The 18,187-nt window shown below is 49.8% G+C and overlaps 1 protein-coding gene across 1 annotated transcript in view; it reads right to left on the bottom strand.

Annotated features, from left to right (window-relative positions):
* VEGFA (vascular endothelial growth factor A) overlaps positions 1-7,481 on the bottom strand; it is an 80,609-nt gene extending 73,128 nt beyond the window's left edge. Inside the window, exon 1 of the mRNA XM_023734117.1 lies at positions 7,223-7,481. Within this exon, the coding sequence (XP_023589885.1) occupies positions 7,223-7,481 (259 nt within the window). The remainder of the gene's footprint in view (positions 1-7,222) is intronic.
* Positions 7,482-18,187: the final 10,706 nt, after the last annotated feature.

Raw genomic sequence — 18,187 nt, 5'->3', positions numbered from 1 at the left:
GGGCAAGTGCCCTAGGCAGCTGCCTCCAACTGCATGAGTCAAACCCTGATCCACTGCCTAGAACTGGCCAAAGCCATGCATCCCGGTGAAGGCGGTGGCATGGCAGGTAGTAATGTGGGAGGAGCCAGTGGGTCATCCTGCCAGCTCCCTGAGGTTACTTAGATCTGCAGTGACCCCTGCTGGCTCTGCCCAAAATCATCCCTCCCCTTGGTTCTCACCCTCTTGGCCTATCTCACCCTCCTCACCCTATTTCTCCTCCCCTCTCCCTGGCCCTCTAGCATCCTCATACCAGCCTTGCCCCCAGCCCTACTGGGATTCACCCTGACCACACCCTACTACCAGGTCCCTTACTCTTTTCCCCATGTCTGAGGTTAGAATCTGGAAGGCTGAGACTGAGCAACATGTCAGCTCTGGAGCTTCTTCTGGGGAGACCCTCATGGCATAAGGGACTGCCTGATCCCCTATCAAAGATATGGTCACCCCCACGGAAGTCCAAAACCATTGTAATAATTTGCAAACATTCACTGGGCACTTGTTCTCTTCCAAGAACAGGGTTAAGTCCTTTATGCAGATTATTCCATTTAATTCTCATAAGAATTCTAAGGGGTAGGTGCTATTACTATATTAACCCTGTTATCAGATGAGAATTGAGGCTCAGAAGTAAAAAAAAAAAAAAAAAAAAAGTTAGTGGTAAAGCTCTGATTTGAGCCCAGGCCTTTGACTTTAGAGCCCACACATTAGCTATTCCGTTATTCTTACTTCTACCCCACCACCAAGTCCACCGGCAGTGTTCAGGTGTAGTTTTGCCTGCCCAGTACCCATTGCTTTGAGGAAGCATGGCTCAAAAGGCCTCGCCTCATGCCCTCCAGGTATGGCCTTGAGATCCAAACCTGGCCAGTCATTGTACCCTTCCCTTTATGCCCAGAACCCATTCTTCTGATAAACGTGTCTTGATTTCGTTTAGAGAATCCCCTGCCCCCCTCAGTAAAAGTGGCTTGCACTGCCCCGCCCTGTCTTCGGGGGTAGTCATGTGATTGAGGCCTGGCCACTCTGAGCCACAGTGGTTGGTTCAGAATGGTCATATGACCTAAACCAGGCCAATCAGAGTCAATCCCGGGATTTTATTGGCACCACTGGGAAGGAGAATGGCTTGTGCTCTGGAGTTGGTTGCTAACTGGGTAGGCGTATGCCTGGGGCTGCCAGGAGTACTGCCTAAGAAGGAAGCCTACACAGAGGAGAGCAGAGAGGAGAGAGTGGGAAATAGAGGGAGATTAAGCCCTAATGACGTTATTTGAGTTGTGCCAAAGACAGATCCACCCCTGATTTTTCAGTAACATAAGCCAATAAATTACTTTTTGTTGTTCTTTTCTTAAATGAGTTGAGTTCCTGTACTTTGAAACAAAGATCTATCAAAGCCTCCCCCCGCACACTGTTAATCATTGTTAACAGCTGTATATCCTTCTTGCCTTTTACTTCTATGCTTATACAGACATACTAGACATTTTTTAAATAAAAATTGACACCACTGGCTACTCCGTGCTTCAAGATATACTTTTATTTTTGTGAAACTCCATTCTCCTAGTTTTCCTCCTGCCCTTCTGAAGTCTTGTCCTTCTCAGTTTTCTTTGCTGGCTCCTCAGTCTGTAAATAACAGAAACTAACTCTGGCATTTATAAGCAAAAAATAAAATGAAACAAGAAGAAGAAAGATAATTTATTGGAAAGCTATTGAGGAGCTAGCTCAGAGAATTGACCGGGAGGCTAGAGTAGGTAGCTTGAGAACGGGACAGAAATTACTTGGCTGAGCTCCAAAGACCCCTTCCATGCTGATATCTGAGTTCAAAGTCCCTGGATGGTGCAAACAGTTAACCAAAAGGTTGGAGGTTTGAGTCTACCCAGAGGAACCTTGGAAGAAAGGCCTGGTGATCTGCTTCCCAAAAATCAGCCTTTGAAAATCCTACGACGGAGCACAGCTCTACTCTGATGCATATGGGGTCCCCATGAGTTGGAGATGAGTCCATGGCTACTGGTATTGGTACTCTAACTGCTCTGTGGACCAGGCCCTGGAGAGGAGTGCTGGAGACCAGTTAGAAGGTGACTGCAGTAGCCCAAGCAAGCTATGATAGTGGCCTGGATATGGTGGTAGCAAGGAAGTGAAAATGAATACACTGAAGAGCAATTAGCAGGTGAAACTTCAGGATTTGGTGATTCATTGGATGTGAAGGTGAGGGAAAAGCAGGTGTTGAGAATGATTCAATGACTCCCAGTTTCCGGTGTGATCAGCTGAGTGGTGGTTTCAATTGCTGGGCTAAGGAACCCTGAAGAAGGAGCAAGTTTGGTGGTCAGGAAAAGTCCAGTGTTGGACATGTTGAATTTGAAAGGCCTGTGAGCCTAGACCTGTGTCCTGAGTTCAGCCCTGTATATCCATGAGTGAGCCTCTCTCTAGATGAATGGCTCACAGCCTTTCAAATTCACCTCTGTTTCCCTCACAATGGTTAGCAACCTAGCGCATTAACCGCTTGCACCACCCAGGAACTTCGCAGTCAGAGTGGACCTTTGTAAACACAAATTTGATCATGTAGCCACACGACTTAAAATCTTTCAGTCACTTCCTAGTGGGCCTGAGTTAAACTTCAAAATTCTTAACAAAACCTGCAAACACCTGCTCTCTTCAGCCCTGCTGCTTCTCTGGCCTCATCTCAGGGTCACTTTCCCCCCTCCACCACATTCCAGCCACTCAGGTCTTCTTTCAGTTACTGGGACACCCCAAGCCCCTGCCTGCCTGCCTGTAGGCCTCACATATGTCAGTCCCTCTCCTTGGCCCTCCCATCCTCTTCCCACCCAGGCCCAGCAGCCTTCAGAAAAGGGGTCCCCGCACCAGGTACACCCCTCCCAGGGCCTGCTGTCTTCAGCTCCCAGAGCTTCTCTGACCCCCAGACCTTCTCTGACCTCCAGACCTCAGAAAATCCCTCACCCCATGTGATGGTTAATTTTATCTGTCAACTTGGCTAGGCTATGATTCCCAGTGGTTGGGCTAGACACTAGACTAGTTGCTGTTCCATAAGGTAGTCTGATGTAATCTAATGTAATTACATAATGTAATCTGTTATAGTCAATTAATCAGTTGAAAGGGGAGTTTTGTTAGGATGTGGTCTGTCCCCAGACTGTAAATAGATACTTTGACAGAACTCATTCTCTTTCTCTGCTCTGCAATCTTCCTGTCACCTGACCTGTGGGTCTTGGGATGAAAGCCTACAGTAGTCTCCAGCCTGCTGCCTAACCTACAGATTTTGGACTTGCCAGCCCCCACGATCACATAAGCCAGTCCCTTAAAGTAAATCTCTCTCTCTAAATATACGTACAAAACAAAAAACAAAAAACAAACCCATTGCTGTTGAGTTGATTCTGACTCATAGCGACCTTATAGGACAGAGTAGAACTGCCCCATAGGGTTTCCAAGGAGCCGCTGGTGGATTCGAACTGCCAGTCTTTTGGTTAGCAGCCTTAGCTCTTGACCAGTGCACCACCAAGGCTAAAACCAAACCTGTTGCCGTCAAGTTGATTCCAACTCATGATTCTGTTTCTCTGGAGAACCCTAACACACTCACCTTTCTCCTCTACCTTTGATGATTCTCCAAAGGCCTGAGGATGTCCCTAAGTGATGATGAAGGGTAAGGAATGCCGGACGGTTTGGGGTGAATCCCCACTAGGCTGTGAGCTCCTTAGAGGAGGGATCAAGCTCATCCATCCCTGTCTTCCCACACCTGGCACAGTGCCTGGCACATAGTAGGCACTTAGTAAATGGCTACTGGATAAATAGAAAGGCTTTCTGAATGTAGTTTGGAGGGGAAGGAAGGGCCTGGTTGGGTGAGGAGGATAATTTAAGATGCTCCCCACTGGGTTCTCCGAGGGGCTAGAGGAGAGAGTGAGACAGGAGGGTCTTGAGGGCTAAGGATCTGTCCCTACCCCCACCACAGTTGTGGAGAGGGGAGGAGGGCCTGTCAGGGGAGGCCAAGGGATGTCCAGGGTTGGTGGGAAGCTGATCCCAGCAGACCCTCTCCCTGCCCCTAACCACACACCTAGATGGCGTCTGTGTGTGAGTGAGCATGTTTGGCTATTGTCTCTGATCTGTGATGCTGCTGCTCCTCTTGACAGAGCAGAATCAAAGAGGCCACACAGGAGCTATCCAGACACACAGGGTCTTCCGGGTCATTGTCTTCTCCCTTCCCCACCCTGCCCCCATTCCCAGGGATCAAGCTGATCCCAAGGGAGGCCCAAGAAACAGGAGTAGTTCCAAGCCAGGATAGCTCAGCTGCAGATGTCAGGCTGGAAGGGCCCTCAGGGATCACTGGGCTCAGGCCGATACCCGAACAGGACAGATGAGGAAACTGAGGCCAGAGAGAGGACGGATTTGTCCACAGCCAGAAAGCAAGCTGGCGGCCAAGACCCCAAGACTCCTGGCTCCCATTTCTGTGCTGTTTGTCTTACCAGGTGCAGACACCGGGGAAGGAGAAGGAATCTGCAGGACTCACCACTTCAAAGGAGGAACCCTACTCCACCCACACGCCCACCCCCACCTCCACCCTCATCCCCACCTGAGCGTAAAGAGCATGAGCCCTGGCGCTAGATGGCCTGGGCACAAGTCCTAGCTCCACCTCTTATTAACAGTATAACCTTCAACAAATTTCTTAACCTATCTATGCCTCAGTTTCCTCCTCAGTAAATACAGATAACAGCCATTGTACTAGCCTTCTCGTGATGTAGGAGTAAATGAGTTGACACATATAAAGTGCTTGGAAAGGGCCTGATATATAGTAAGTTCTCAATAAACACTGGCTGTCACTACTGCGTGTCAGAAGGGCTCCATGTCCTACCAAACTCTTTTCTAACCCAGCAAAAGTCCTTCCTCTGAGGAGTGACTTTCAGGGGCAAGTGCGAGGTAGCTCAGCCACACCCACATCTCAGTCCCAGGATGTGAATGAGAGCGTGGCCCCCTCCCCAGTGCTCTCACCGACCCCACCCTCCAACCCCCATCTCTGGGACTCAGCGGCCTCTCAGCCTCACCAGTCGCCAGCCTGTCTGCCCGGCTGTCACGCCTGATGCAGAGATAAACACATCCCAGGATAGTATTTTTTCCCACTTCCCGCAGCTCTCAAGTGAGATCCTGGAGGGTAGGATTAGCTGAGCATTCAGGCAGTTTAGGGGTTTGGAAGGACTGAGAGAGGTTGTTCCCAGGGCCAGCCAGTCCCCAGTCCTTACAGGCAGTGCAAGCGGCTGGAGGCCCTGACGCTTACGGGGAAGGCACAAGGAGAGCAGCTGCAGCCTGAAGCTCTGGAAATATTCTGCTCCCACCACACACATACACTCACATACACTCACACAGACACACTCACACAGACACACACCACACTCACACACACACTCATACGCACCCACACGTGCACACACAGCTTAATGTGGAGGGAGGGGCTACCCAGCTGAGTGGAGAAATGGGGCAGCTTCTCTGCTAGTCAGTTCTCTCCCCACCCCCAGATAACAGCCTTCTGGTCCCTGTATCCCCCCAGGGGGCCAATCTGAGTAGCAAAGTGTCTCCTGGAAAAGAGAAACTCAGAGTCCTTGGCAAAGACAACCCACATCCCCCGAAGCCCATGACTAGCCGGCAGGCAGAGGGGAGGGAGTTTGGGGGACTGGACCATCAAGATTTGTGCTTACTTCATCGTTTTCACTAGGGTCAGCCTGGGGAGCGAGGCCTCTTCCTCTCCCAGCCAGGGCGGCCCCTCTCTCCCCACCCCACTCCCCAGCAATCCCAGTACTGCCACCCTCATGACTTCACTGCCATGGCCAGTCCAGGCAGGTGGCCAGGAGCAAGGGGCCTGCCAAAATCCATATGCCCTAGAGAGTAGCAAGAGCCAGGCATGGCCGGGATGTGTCACTAGCTGTAAAAATAGGGGAGGAGCAACAAGATCAACAGCCCAAGGCTGATTCCTATGAGGCGGAGGTCAGACATGCTTTCACTCTCCGACCTTTTTACCAATTCTGTCACCAACCATCCCTTTCGCAGCACCCTCTACTTCTCTGCTGAGTTCGATAATTTGTTGCAAAGGCCACACAGAACTCACAGACAATACTAATGATTATGGGGTTTATTAGGGAAGTAATAGGTTACAATTTAGGTTCGGAATGCTCAGGATACAATTCTTGGATCAGGACAGCCTCGTCTCAGCCTTGCCCGTGGGCATGCCTGTCTGGCCCTCGGCCTCTGCCCTGCTTCGGCAAGTGTTACAAAGCTCTTTAGCTCTGCCAATAAGTGCCCGGAGGCACCCCCCTCCACTAGGAAGACTCCTGTCAGAAGGCACTCAGCTTTCTCACTCCATGGGCCAGGAAGCCCACCACGCCATCTCCTGCCAGTCTCCTGGTTCTGCTGCTTCTGCTGCCACCATTTCTCTGCCGCTGCGTCTCGCTGTCTCTCGCCATCTCTGGTATTACAGCTCTCTCTCTGTCTCCTGGATCTAGGAGGTTCTCAGCACAGGGATCCTGGGTCCAAAGGACGCGCTCAACTCCTGGCTCTGCTTTCTTGGTGGTGGTGAGATCCTCCCTTCCCGCCTCTGGGATGTCTCATTTTAAGCCTAGTGGGATGGCAAAACTGACCAACCCCCTTGGTTTAGGGTTCCATACACCTTATTTGCAAAGTCCTACCACCACGAGGGTGCCAAGCACCATATTTACATTATTAGCAAGCTGTCTAATATCCTTGGTGGGCCACAAGCACCTCATTTGCATAGTCCCACTCAGTCGTTTGGTGGGAGTTACAAAGACTATGGCTAGAAGGGCCATGTTAAGTAATGTACTGCACTGCACTAGCATAACCTCCACCCACCTGAACCTACACCTGTGAAGACAGCCTGTTCCACTAAGTGCACTCCAGCCAGGCAAGACCACCTCTCCTCCCAAGTGGGCTAAACTTGGGGCAGTCCTCTACTCCTGATCATGTCTGTCAGCCAGATAGCCCAACTCCTTTGACTCCTGCTAAATTCTGCTCGGCAGTCCTGTCACAAGAAATCTGCCCGGAGTAAACATGCCTGCCTGTAATCTCTTCATTATTTCACATACAGATGGCAATTGTGGTAATGGTGGTGGTGGAGCTGCTGTTGGTGGTGGTGGTGATGGTAGTGGAAGTGGTAGAGGGGGTGGTGATGGAGGTGGTTATATGAACATAGAAATACTGATTGTGATGGTAGTTTCAGCAGTTTTGGTAGTAGAGATGGTGATGGTGATGATAGTGATGCTGGGGCTGGGATGATAATGGTGATAATGATGGAGGTGATGACAGTAACGGAGGTAGTTATTGATAGAGGTGGTGATGGTGGTAATGGTGAAGGTGATGATGGTGGTGAAGGTAATGGTGGCATTGATGTTAGAGGTGGTAATGGTGGTGATAATGGAGGTGGTGATAGCAATAGAGATGGTGGCAGTGCTAGACATGGTGATATAGTGTTAGCAGTGTGGTGATGGTGGATGTGGTGATAGTGGAGGTGGTGCTAGCAGTGAAGATGCTGCTGCTGATGGTAGGGTACTGATAGAGGTGGTTATGGTGGTAGGCGGTGATGGCAGTGGAGGTAGAGGTGGTGATGGAGGTGGAGGTGGTGATGGTGGTAGAGGTGGTGATGGTAGTGGAGGCAGAGATGGTGATGGTGGTGGATGTGGTGTTGATGGTGGTGGATGTGGTGATGGTGGTGGTTGGAGTGAGAATGAGGTGAGTAGGAGTATCTCCCCTTCCTCCCTAAGGCTCACACCCTCAGGACGTGAATAGATCACTAGACATGTCTCAAAGGACTATAGAGAGGGCATCCAAGCACAGAAAGCCCCAAAATCAATAAGGGCAATGTCCCCTTCTCCAGTTCTCCAGGGAGGCGTAATGTGTTCCCCTGTTAGACCTGTGGGTGCCATCCCTCCTTTTAAAGCACGTATCATATGACCTAGAATCTGCTGCGGCTTCCCTTGAAAGAAGGTGGAAAGAAGCCAAGGTTAAGAGACAGAGGGTCCTATATTGGGATCCCAACTAAATGGGGTAAACTTGGATTTGAACCTAAGGTCTAAAATGGGAGTAATTCTCATCTGCAGAGTCATTGTGAGAATCGAGATAAACATCTTTAAAGTGCCTGGAACAGAGTAGTCGCACAATAAGTGAAAGGTATTTTTCATTCGGTTTTCCAAGGCTTCCTTATCAAGCCCTTGCCTGCCCACTCCTCCCCTATACTCCTTTTGCCATGTGTCCCCTGTATTAGTTTCCTAGGTCTGCCATAAAGACTTACCATGAGCTTGGTAACTCGAAACAATAGAAATTTATTCTCTCAAAGTCTGGGAGGCCAGAAGTCGGAAATGAAGGTGCCAGCAGGGCTCTGCTCCCTCCAAAGGCTCTAGGGGAGAATCCTGCCTTGTCTCTTACTAGCTCCTGGTGTCTTGAAGTGTTCCTTGACTTGGGGCTCCAATCTTGCCTCTATCTTCATAGGAATCTTCACAAATGTCCTTCTCCCTGTGTCTCTGTGTGTCCTTTTCTGTCTCTTATACGGACACTTCCATTGAATTTAGGGCCCACCCTAATCTAGTATGATCTCAATCCTTACTTTAATTATACCTACAAAGACCTTATTTGCAAATAAGGTCACATTCTGAGGTTCCAGGTGGACATGAATTTAGCACACTACATCTCCTAAACCTCTGATGAGCAAAACCTAACCCCCCGACTCCCCCACCACCTGGCACAGTCATGGCCCCGTCCCTCCACCCCACCCGGGTCGTACCCTGGGTCCTCTGGCCCCGTGCCTCGGGCTCCTTGGTGCCCTGCATGCCTGCCTGTGTGCATGTGCACAGATTCGCCTCTGCACTTGGCGGTGAGAAAAGGGGATTCTAGGCTTGAGCGGGAGCCCACAGGGGCCTCTCTGCTCGGAAATGCTTCTTCCTCTCCCCCTGGCAGCTGTTTGGCTTGGCGGGGGCCCAGCTGGCAGGCTCAGCAGCCAAGGAGCCCTGGGAGGTAGGGGGAGGGAATGGTAAGGGGCAGGCAGCTCCCTCCTTGGGCCCAGGCCCTGGGAACTGGGCCATTGGCGGGCCTCCCTGCTGGCCAGCCCCAGCCCCCTAACTCTTGGTTTCCCTCCTCCCTGCTTCCCTGTCCTCCCCATCCCACAAAGGGGAATTCTAGAGACCCTCCACTCCCCACCCCAGCCGAAGAGAAGACGTGCAGAAGAGGAGCAGCAACTGGCAAAGAGAAAAGAGCAGTCAGTGGACCCTGGAGATTGCTCACAGTGGGGCTCTGGCTATTCTTTGAGGACACCCCAGGATAATGGACTCCTCCCAACCTCTGCATGCCCCATGCCCTGCTCCTTCCGTGTTCTGGAAATCTTGTGTCCCCTCAGCACTTGGCTTCTCTGAGCCCCAAACTGTTACCCATTTTTCCAAGTCAGGCCTTTCTTCAGATACGTGGGATAGAAAAATGCTCTCAGCCCCCAGCAGCTCCCACGGCCTTTTCCCATTGATGAGAAAATGGTAACGAAGCACGTGGGAAAGGACACAGCATAATGGGCCTGGATTTTAGAGTCCAGTTGGCCTGGATTTAAGGCCTAGCCTACCATTTAACCCCTGTTTGACCCTGGAAGGTAACTTAGCCTCTCTGAGCTTCAACTTCCTCCTCAGAAAAACAAGGTACTCGTATCTAACTTTTGGAATTGCAAGGATACAATAGCATAGCCTCTGAAAGCACTTGGTACAAGGAAAACGAAAAACCAGTTGCCGTCAAGTCGATTTAGACTCATGGGGACCTCATGTATGTCAGAGTAGAACTGTGCTCCATAGTGTTTTCAATAGCTGTGATCTTTCAGAAGTAGATCGCCAGGTCTTTCTTTCAAGGTGCCTCTGGATGGATTTGAACCACCAACCTTTCAGTTAGTAGCCGAGTACTTAACCATTTGCACCACCCGGGGACTTCTGGTACAAGGTAGTTGTTCTTTAAATGATAATAAGTTAGTATATGTCAGGCACTGTGTTAAGCACTTAACATGGATTATCTCATTTAACCCTAAGAATAACTTTATGAAATAGAAACCATTTCATGGCTATGGGAGCTGAGCAATTTGCCTAGAGTCCCAGAGCTAGTAAGTGGCTGAGCTAGGATTTGATCCCCAGTTCTGTGAGTCCAGTCCAGACCCTGCTCTGTCAACCACACTACTCTGGTGCCTCCACCAGCAACAGTATAAACATGGCCGATGTTCTTAGTATTCATATTACCTAGTATTAATATTACTAGGGACTGCTTGGACTTAGCCCTGGCGGCAGGCAGCAGCTAGGCCACAGGGATTTCCCCAAGGGGTCCTGCAGGTACAGCACAGAGGTTCTTCTGGCCCTGCACACATGGATTTGTATGCAGTTTGCAAGTCCGGAGCTGCCCAGCTACCTTGGCAATTCTGAAGGCCTGGACCCGAGGGCCAGCCCATCCAGCCTCCCAGCCACAGCGGGAGGCCACTGGACCAGAGGTTCCCGAGGCTCTCGTGCCTTGGCACATCTGGACGCTGTTAGCCGCCTCTGCCCCTCCCCACTCCAGCTGTTCTCAGTGGCTAATTCTGGGATGTGCCCCTCAGCCTGTGGCAGCTGCTGCTTACAGGGCGATGGGGGTCCTCACCACCATGTTTTCAGGTGGGCGGGTGGCAAGGCCAGACTACGCGAAAAACAACATACGCACAGGCTTGTTTGTGTTCATTTACTAATCTGTAGTGAACAGTTTCACATGAGTTTCACCACGTCGTTGACGTGAAGAAAAACAGATGAAATTGTACACTGCAGATTAGTAAATGAACACAAACAAGCCTGTGCGTACCTTGTTTAATGTAAACCGGTGCATATCTTTCTTACTGGTTAATCCGCCCTTGTGGAGGGTTGGTGGGTGGGCAGCAGAGGGTTAATCTGAGGCCGGCTCTGAGTAACCACAGCCATCACCCAGAAGAGCAGGTCTCCTCCTCCCCCGAGCGAGCGAGCGGGCTCTGGGCTCTGAGTAACCACAGCCATCACCCAGAAGAGGAGGTCTCCTCCTCCCCGAGCCGTGTCGGTGGGGTTACTAGGGGTTGAGTAATGAGGAGGAAAGAGAGGGGGAGGAGGCAGGGGCGAGTGTGGAGGGAGACAGGGAGCAAAGATTGAGAGAATGTTCCTGCTGGAAAAGAACATCAAAAGGTCATCTGATATTGTCCATCCGCCTGCTGCCTGGGGGTCACGGTGACCTTGTGGTGTCGTGGAAAGAGCACAGCCTTTGTTGAGCTGGGTCGCAGTCCTGACTGGGTCACCGTTTGTCTGTGTGACCTTGAGCAAGGTCCTTACCCTCTCCAGGCCTAAGCAACCTCATCTGTGTAATGGGACAATGGAGCCTCCCTGGCAAGGCTGCCTAGAAGGTTCTGTGAGAAAAGGTCTTTTACACCCGAAAAACGTTCACTCCCTGGTCCCTAAGAGCGCAGGGCACCTTCGCCTCGCTCCACTCCTTGATCCACTTTTCGTTCTGGGGGTCTCACTCTTTAGTTCCTGCCTCTGCCGCACCCATCCCCCTACTGGTCCTGCCCTCAAAAGCCAGACCCTCCCCAGAGCAGGACTCTCCCTCCTCACGGCCAAGCTCTGCCCTCTTTACTTCCTGCACTTCTGAAGACCCCCGCCCCTAGCTCTGAGGGCTCCCACTGCCGTAAATCTCCCTCCACCCCATACTACCAGTGACCTTGAAGAGGTTATTGGACATCTCTGAGACTCAGTTATCCTGAGGGTTAAACGGGAGCACTGCTACGTAGATGCTTTCTTATATGCTATCGCATGTAATCTTCATACCAATTCTGGAGAATAGGGTTTCTTAGCCTTGATTTAATCAATGTGGAGGGAAGGACAGATGCTAACATTCATTAAAGATTTACTGCCTACCAAGAGAATGCTGGGCCTGAGAGAAAAGCCAAGGGAAATTCTGGAGTCTCCTCTCAGAAGACGTGGCTTTAAAAAGCCAAACCCAAAAATCCAAACCAGTTGGCACCAGGTCGATTCTGACTCATGGTGACCCCATGTGTGGCAGAGTAGAACTGCGCTCTGTAGAGTTTTCAATGCTATGACCTTTTGGAAGGAGATTGCCAGGCCTTTCTTCTGAGCCAAGGATTGGTTAATATCTCCTACGGGCACTACCAGAAACTGACAGGTTCTCCAGGCAACGAGGCAGCCTCCTCCTCTTCATCCTGGCTGGGACACTCAGAGCAGCTTCTCAGCCCAACCCCATGGAGCTGTTCCATCCACTGCAGTTGGAAGTCCCCCACCCCACTTCCACAAGCAGTTTTCCTTCCTATTGCCCATCAAACTCCAGTCCCCCTGGAACAGTGAAATCACTTCCCCAGGTAACCAGCCTCCATTCTTAGCCTTTCCTCCCCAGTCTTCATGCCCTTAGCTCATTTTGATGACTGGTCAGCAGAAGCAATCCTAGTTGGTTATTAGTTATTTTTAAACAAATATTTACTTTGTGTCAAGCACCGTGCTAAATGCTTTACATCTATTGTCTCATTCAATGCCCACAGCAACCCCCAAAATGAGTAGTATTGCACCATATTCCCAAGTGAGGAGACCAAGCCTCAGAAACAGGGCCCAGATTATGCGCACACAGTCCTAGCCTATGGGATCAGTACCCTCTGGCTTTGGCAAGTGCCTAGCAGCAGCCCTGCATAGATGTTCAGTGGCTGTCCAAGTCCACACAGCTCAGAAAGGATTCCAGACCTGAACAGTCAACTGCCTATGCATCATCTCTTCCTACGTGCCCACTAGACGTCTCAAACTCAACATGTCCAAAGTCAAATCTCTGCTCTTTCCATCTAAACATGCCTCATCGTCAGCTTCCCCCTAGCAACTAATGGCAACTCCACCCTCCCAACAGCTCAGGCCAGGAAGCTTGGGGCCTTCTTTGACGCCTTTCTTCTATATCTCACCTTCAGTCACTCAGGAAATCTTGTTGGTTCTGCCTTCGAAACCACCTCCACTGCTTGCATCAAGCTACCATCACCTCTCTCCTAGATTACGTCAATGACCTCCTAACAGGTCTCCCCACTTCTGCCCTTGGACAACCCTACAGTCTACCTGGCACACAGTAAATGCAGCTGACCCTTTTTAAACCTAAGCGAGTCCATGTTCCTCTTCTGCTCAACAGAAGAGGTGGCGTGGCTTAGGTTTAAACAGAATGGGCTCCATCTACTGTGTGCAGAGAAGACTGTATGGTTTACTCTGGTGGCCCCCTTCCCACTCAGAGTAAAAGCCATGTCCTCACAACAGCCTCCACCACATACACAGTCTGACCTCGCCCCGTCCCTGCCCTCCATTACTCTTCCCATTACCTGCCCTCCAGCCATACGGGCCTCCTTGCTGTTCCTCAAACACTTGAGGCATACTGTCACCTCAGGGCCTTTGCTCTGACTGTTTTCTTTGCCTCGAACACTCTTCCAACAGATATCCTTATGGCTCATTCCCTTATGTCCTTCAAATTTTGACCCCTAATCTCACCTCTCAGTTAGGCTGACGAAACTATGTAACTCTATAACCACCTCAGCACTCCGAACTCTCCCCCTTTACCCTACTCAACTCTGTTTTCCAAAGCCCTTATAGGCTTCTAACAAACTCTATAATTTACTTATTTTTCTGTTTTCCTGTTTACTGTCGCTCTCGCCCACTAGAATGTTAGCTCCATGTGGGCAGGCAACTCTATCTGTTTTGTCTACTACTGTATCCCAAGTACCTAGAAATATGCTTGGCTCATAAAACCAAAAAAACCAAACCCATTGCCGTTGAGTCAATTCCAACTCATGGCGACCCTATAGGACAGAGTAGAACTGCCCTATAGAGTTTCCAAGGAGTGCCTGGTGGATTCGAACTGCTGACCTTTTGGTTAGCAGCCGTAGCTCTTAACCACTATGCCACCAGGGTTTCTATTTGCTTGACTCATAGTAGGTGGTTAATAAATATTTCTTGAACTAACGAGGTAATTGAGCTTGTATGTATCCTGAGGACACCTTCGGCACAGCACATCCTGGAGGATTCAGGTGGGCTACAGGTAAATCCATTCTTTCACTAAACATTTTTTGAGGGCTGCCATGTGTCAGGCCCTGTGCTGAGTCCAGGACAGTGGGCAGGAACCGACATGGTGTCTGCTCCAGAGGCCCTTCACCCAAAAGGGGACACAGGCACCACTTCCACCGTCTCCAGTGGGTCATTCAACTTAAGGCAAAGAGTAAATACTGAGCGCGTACCATATGCGAGGCCCCACGCTGAGAGCCCTATTTTACCTTGCCCTTAAATTAGGCTTCACCACACGTAAAAGGCTTCACATACATCCATATCTCTGGGATCCTCACCATCACCACCACCCAATCACCCCCTAGCCATTACACTACTTCCTTCCTTTCTCCCTCCCTTCCTCCTTCCCTTCTGTTTTCTTGCTTTCTTTTCTTCCTTCCTTCCTTCACTGCTTCCTTCCTTCTTTTTCTTTTCTTTACTTCTTCTTGCCTTCCTTCTAGAGCACTGAGCATCTGCTTCCTTTATATTCCTGCAAGCTGGGGACTGAGGGGTGCCAATGTGGTCCCAGAGTCTCAGGAGCTTTAAAGGTGCACCCATAATGATTTAAATAATAAGACCAAGCTGTTAGATGAGGAACAAAATAAGTCATAGGCCTTCAAAAAAGTATACTCAAGGGATATAGGAGTTCTCTGGAGAAAGCAGATCAGAACTAGATCTAAAAAAAAAAAGATTTTTGGTAAGACAGAAAGAAGAAAGGAAAAGGATGCCAGACTTGGAGAGGAGAACAAATCTAGCATTAAGGGCATCGATCCAGCTGGAACAGGAAGGTCCTCTGAGGAGTGGTGGGTGTGAGGAGCCCCTGGCCCAAGTGATAAGTGAGGAGGTCAACAATTTGACCTTTGATGGCACAAATGGATTTGCCACGGAGACGACAGGCAGTACACCAAAGCACTGACTCCAGACTCACACAGATCTAGGTTCAAATCCCATCCAAGCCTGTCATGGTTTGAATTATGTCCCCCAAAAAATGTGTGTATCAATTTGGCTGGGCCATGATTTCCAGAATTGTGTGGTTGGCCCCCATTTTGTGATTGTAATTTTATGTTAAAGAGTATTAGCGTGGGACTGTAACACCACCTTTACCCAGGTCACATCCCTGATCCAATGTAAAGGGAGTTTCCCTGGAGTGTGCCTGCACCACCTTTTATCTCTCAAGAGATAAAAGGGAAGGGAAGCAAGCAGAGAGTTGGGGACCTCATACTATCAAAAAAGCAGTGCCAGGAGCAGAGTGCATCCTTTGGACCGGGGTCCCTGTGCAGAGAAGCTCCTAGTCTGGGGCAACAATGAAGAGAAGAAGGCTGACAGAGAGAAAAAGCCTTCCCCTGGAGCTGACGCCCTGAATTTGGACTTTTAGCCTACTTTAACTGTGAGGAAATAAACTTCTCTTCATTAAAACCATCCACTTGTGGTATTTCTGTTATAGCAGCACTAGATGACTAAGACAAAGCCCCTCAGACAAGTCACTTTCTCTCTGCCTTGGATTTCTCACCTCTGAACTAGGGATAATAATCCCTAGCTCACGGAGTGACTGTAAGAATTAAATGAGATGATGTATAAGAAAACCTCTGGCATCGTACCCAGAAGACACTTTTAAAAAATGTTTATTGAATCTGAGACAATAAAAGCAATGGGTGTGAACCACTCATCCAAGAGGTTCAGTCACAGAAGGAGGGAAACATTGCACAACGGCCAAAGAGTACAGAGGACGGTCAAGGGAGACTTTTTTTACATTGAGGGAGACGTGACGGTGTTTGAAAGCTGCAGAGGATAGGCGCTGCCCAGAGATGGGCTGGTGATGAAAGCATTCTAAAATTGATTGTAGTGGTGGTTGCACAACTCTGTGACTCTAAGAAAATTAATTGCATCTTACAGTTTCAATGGGTGAATTGTGTGGTATGTGAATTATAGCTCAATAAAGCTCTAAAAAAACTTTTAAAGGCTGAATAGAACCATGAGATCTACTGGGAGTCAGGAAGAGAGGGACTCAGGGAGAGGGACAGACTTACAGAATGGAGGAGGATATAGCTTTCCTCCAAGACCTAAGAATGGCGGGCTGGAGGACTCGCTCACTAGTTTCACAGGCACTACCGAGTTCGTACTAAGGGCCAGGTGCTAGGCAAAGGGCTGAGGAGATCAGATGCCCTCAAGGTGCTTACAGTCCCTGAGTGAGTCCACCAGGACCAGAGTTATGAGAGGGTAAACAGGAACGAGATGGGAGCTGGAAGGAGGAGCAGGAGGAGAGATGGGAGAGCTGCTGGGTGGGGCCGTTCCCTGGTCTCCAGACCCTCCACTACCCTGCCCTGCCCCATCTCAGTCTTCACTCCTGGAGTGCAGTCAGCCTCTCCATCTGAGAGAGGCCACAGGTGGGATCAGACCTGCAAAAGGCAGAAGCTTGGCTATGACTAGCGAGGGCAGCAACGTGGGGAGCACCATAGCTGAACTGGGACAGTTGAAGACAAGTGCCCCATTTAAGAGGTCAGAAACAGAATCCTGATACCAACACCCCCATCCCCAAGTCATTTCCATAAGACTTCAACAGGTGATGGGGAGAGCGTTTATGGAGGTCCCGCTGTATACAAAGGTCGCTGGGGAGTGCAAACTACAAAGGTTGGCAGTTGGAATCCACCCAGCAGTGTCATGAAAGAAAGGCCTGGAGATCTACTTCCATAAGATTACAGCCATTGAAACCCCTAAGAAGCACAGTTCTACTCTGACACACATGGGGCCACCATGAGTCAGAATCCACTTCACAGCAACAGGGCAACAGGTTTTTATTGCAGTGTACAGTCCAATCTGCTTGTGGTGTCTTGTTTTTCTTGAGTGAATGCCCCTGCCTCAAAAACACTGTGGGTCCTGCTTATCTGGTAAAGTGATGGTGGGTAGAGAGAGACCTAGTGGGCTTCAAGACAGGGTAAGAAGCCAGTCTGGCCACAGAAAAGCCACCTAGTAGACAAACCACAGTTGAAGAACGTATCAAGAGCCAGGTATATATCATAAATCGACAGGAAGGGTCTTCTAGACACACCTGTGGTGACAAGTATTCAGCATGTCCGCAGGCACCAGGCTGCCCAGCCACCACTCCCAGAACCAGTCACAGCCTTTCTCTTCAGTTCAGCAGAGCCGCACCCATGCTGACACCTCCCTCTGCACCAGCCCACCTCAGCCTCTCCACACTCACCAGGCAAACTGAGGCAGAGTGCTGGAGGGAAGTGCCTGAAGGGGGTCTGAGGTTCTGTCCTAACTCTGCCACCAACTTGCTGTGTAACTTCCTCCTGGGCTCAGTCTCATCACTGGTATACAGCAGTGGTATGTGTGGAGGTTAAGAGCACAGGACCCTGACCTGACTCCCAGGGCTGGATTGCAGCACTTCACTAACTGGCTTTGTGAACGTGGGCGTTATACACCCTCTTTGTGTCTCATTTCTTTATGTAAAATGGCAGCTACCTCAAAGGACAACGTGAGGATTACACGGGTTAATGGACATAAAGCACTTGGAACAGTCTGGCACAGAACAAGGGCTCAATAAATGTTATTCGTTGCCGTCAAGTCGATGCCAACCCATGACAACCCCATGTGTGCAGAATACAACTGCTCCATAGGGTTTCCCAGGCTGTGACCTTTCAGAAGGAGATCGCCAGGCCTGTCTTCCAAGGTGCCTCTGGATGAATTTGAACTGCCAACCTTTTGGCTAGTAGACGAGTGCTTAAATTTTTATACTCCCCAGGGACTCCTCAATAAATGTTAGCTATTTTTATTATTATAACTAGGAGAGACTCAGTAGTCTCTGAGGTCCTGTCCAGCTCTGGCATTCTGTTACCTTGGGATTCTGCCTGCGCTATTGTTATTTGTCTGTGTTTCTAATTATGCACAATACGTTGCCGTTATTTGAGTAACCCGGGCATCTCGAATCAGAATGACCCCTTGACCCTGGGCCTCCTTGAGTTACCCTTTGCTATACAATGGGAGGTTTGAGCTCTGTAATAGTTATCTAGTGCTGCTATAACAGAAATACCACAAGTGGATGGCTTTAACAAACAGAAATTTATTTTCTCACAGTTTAGGAGGCTAGA

The sequence above is a fragment of the Trichechus manatus genome, unplaced genomic scaffold (assembly GCF_000243295.1).
Source record: "Trichechus manatus latirostris isolate Lorelei unplaced genomic scaffold, TriManLat1.0 scaffold00065, whole genome shotgun sequence".
In the NCBI taxonomy this organism is placed as follows: Eukaryota; Metazoa; Chordata; class Mammalia; order Sirenia; family Trichechidae; genus Trichechus; species Trichechus manatus.
This window is presented reverse-complemented; position numbering and strand designations above follow the sequence as displayed.